The 2,870-nt window shown below is 38.9% G+C and overlaps 1 protein-coding gene across 6 annotated transcripts in view; it reads left to right on the plus strand.

Moving 5' to 3' along the window:
* Nucleotides 1-2,870, plus strand: part of LOC107086970 (VPS10 domain-containing receptor SorCS1-like) — a 308,080-nt gene that overhangs the window by 293,440 nt on the left and 11,770 nt on the right. For all 6 annotated transcript variants that reach the window (XR_001481329.1, XR_001481330.1, XM_015378286.1 and 3 more), the window contains exon 23: nucleotides 1,255-1,389. Coding sequence is in view for 4 of the 6 variants with exons in the window: in XM_015378286.1 (XP_015233772.1) it covers nucleotides 1,255-1,389 (135 nt within the window). In the remaining 2 variants the exon portion in view is untranslated. The remainder of the gene's footprint in view (nucleotides 1-1,254; nucleotides 1,390-2,870) is intronic.

Here is a 2,870-nt window from a genome sequence, read left to right on the forward strand (position 1 = left end):
GTCCAGCAGATGGTGCTGCGTTGCCGCAACATTTCACAGCTTTGACCTTTTTTCTGCCAGTGAAAAACAGATAAGATGCTAATAAATAATGACAGTAAAAATAATAGTTTGTGTTTTATATGCGTGTGATTTACAGCACATTATGATTTTTTATTACTTTAAAGAAAGTAATGCAAAATAAAATGAGGGATGTTTTTTCTAAAGGAGACCATTTTTGTAGTCTTTGAAAATGATTTTGAGTCATTGATGTTTTTTTTGATCAGTCACTGATTGTCTCAGATGCTTGATGGAAATGAAAAACTCCTCAGCTCGTATTTAAAAAAAATGCTTTTTGGGTTTTAAATAGAAATAAAAAAAAAAACAGACTTATGTAGATTTACCAGCTTTTAAAGAATTTAAATGTTTTGTTGTTTTTTTATTTAGATCATTTCAATATTTTTTCATTTTGTTTGAGGATGAAATACAATGCTACGTCTGAAAAGAGATGGACCAATAAGAACTTCAATCTTAACGTCTCTAAAACCAAGGATATGATTGTTTACCGAACTTTGACCTCTAGAAATCATGAATTCATATTTTTGAGATACAATTTTGTCTATTTTATCTTGTCGATAAAACTTATTAAACCCTTTTCTGATTAAACATGAAATCAAACTGAAAGTTTCTAAGGTTGAGATGATGGACTTCTACAGGAAGTGGTTTAGTTAGAATAAAGTAATGAAATGTTATTAATGAAGTTATAAAAGATGGAAAAGCTCAATAATAAAACATAAACAATAGTGATGCAACAATCAGACCCCATCTAATGTTCTTCATCTTTAGTTTAAAAATCTAAATGTATTCATCCTTAATATTAACATGAATTAAAACTCTCAAAGTTTCTAAACTTAGAGCCTCCCTTCATAATAAAAGCCTCCTGCAATATATCATCATAACTGCTTGTTTCTTTATCTGTTTCCTTTAATAATAATAATGAGAAAACTCTATAAATTAAACAGGTGTTTTGCAGCTGGTTTTGGGATTTGAAAGAATATTTAAGAGTTTAAGACAAACTTCTATTTGTTTCTGAAGGCCGCCCCTATTTAACTTTCAATGGAAAAAGAAATACTGAAAGAGATGCTTGGGGTTCAGGCGGGTTGGAACTTTGGTTGTAATTAATGTCCCCATAAATCAGCAGATTGTTGCGGTTCTGATCTGAAGCAGCTTCTTCAGAAACCGTCTGACTTTTCTCTCCTTCCTGCGTTTCCCTTCCAGGCTACAGGCGTGCGAGAGGATCTGCTCCTGGTCACCGTCCTCCCAGGTTTACCCACAGCCGCCGAGTTCTTCCTCCTGCCTGACAAGCAGCTCACCGAGGGCAAACCAGAGAAGAGCTCAGCTCATTTAGATCAGGTGAGCCCGCAGCATCATTCCCCTCCTCCGTGTGTGGGGGTGGATGCGTGTCGCCTTGTTATCCTCGCTCAAACTGTTACCCGACACGTAGCCTCATATTGTTTGTCCCTGCTTTGTGACTCACAGTCTCTCCCTGCAGCAGCTTGTCCATTAATGGCTGCTGAACATTTTAAACCCCTGGTCTGTAGTTCCTATTGTCCACCAGCAGATGTCACTGTTAATCTGCTGGAGAATATTTGTTCCCGGAGTCTAATTTAGGAAACGCCTGAGGAATCTGAGCAATAGACTCATCAATAAGCCTGACAAGTATTATGAGTGAAAGGAGTGACTTTTAGACTTACATGATGTTGATGGTGGTGGGAGGGGAGGGATAGAAAGACACTTTCACCTTTAATCGACACAATCCGGACCTGCTCTGTCTAACCTAACATATGATGATGGATGCAAGCAGCAGGAAGTATCCACAGATAGAAATCCTCCATTTTCCTCTTCTTCTTTTCCCTCCCTCCTGCTCGATGTTCTGTAAAAGTTCCTCCTCCCACCAAGCCGGCCATAAATCTTCATTCAAGGCTGGCGTCTTTTAAGTGCGAAGTTGGCTCCGCTTGTTAGAAGCTGAAACAGATTTCACTGACCCTGCTATGCAAACGGTGAGAATGTAATTAGTCAAAGCGTGGACTAAATTTAAACAGTACAAAGGGGAGCATGAAGAAGTACAGGAATTACTCATATCACAATTAATTTAGCAAATGAGGCAGATAAGATAAATGAAGTCTATGCAGCAGAGAGGGAGAGGAAGTGTTTGCTTTAATTATTCAGCTCCATGTGGGCTTCCTTTATGCAAAGAAAGAAAATAGCAGCAAGTATTTATTTTTTACATTCTGTAGGCGCGTCGATGGAGAAGGTTTGTGTTTGGGTGAATAAAGGCAGCGGAGGTCAGATGTGTGGTTTAGCTCTGGGTCACAGTAATCTTCTCCCAGTTTGGCGTCCTCGGTGCAGAAGGTCGATCAGCCGCCTGAAAGCGACGATCAGATGGGGGCTGCACGGCTTGCATTATGCATCATGGTTAGGAAAGGTCCCACAGACAAAGACTCGTACATAAACAGGAGCAATCGCCTGTGTGGGCAGGGACGTTTCTCTGGGTCAGGGCCACGCTGATAAGGTTTGGTATTTAGAGTCATTCGGTATTATGAGCTGCAGCAACGGTCTCTGGGTCACAGCTGATTAAAGTTTGGTTTTTTATCTGTTCTGTTTGACTTCTCTTTAGGTTTTTGAAGGTTGTGTAAATTCACTTTTTAAATTAACAGGTTGTGATGTCATTCAAGGTGCAATATACACTCTTTGCATTCAGATAAAGGATTTTACAACTCTGTATTATTATTATTATTATTGGCATTATTATTATTGCCTTGGCTTTGAAAAGGGAAGGGATTAGTGATAAAGTTCTTGAAAGGAGCATGAAATCTTTCTTATTGAGGCCCCGT

Source organism: Cyprinodon variegatus, unplaced genomic scaffold (assembly GCF_000732505.1).
Source record: "Cyprinodon variegatus isolate N-32 unplaced genomic scaffold, C_variegatus-1.0 Scaffold169, whole genome shotgun sequence".
Taxonomy (NCBI): Eukaryota; Metazoa; Chordata; class Actinopteri; order Cyprinodontiformes; family Cyprinodontidae; genus Cyprinodon; species Cyprinodon variegatus.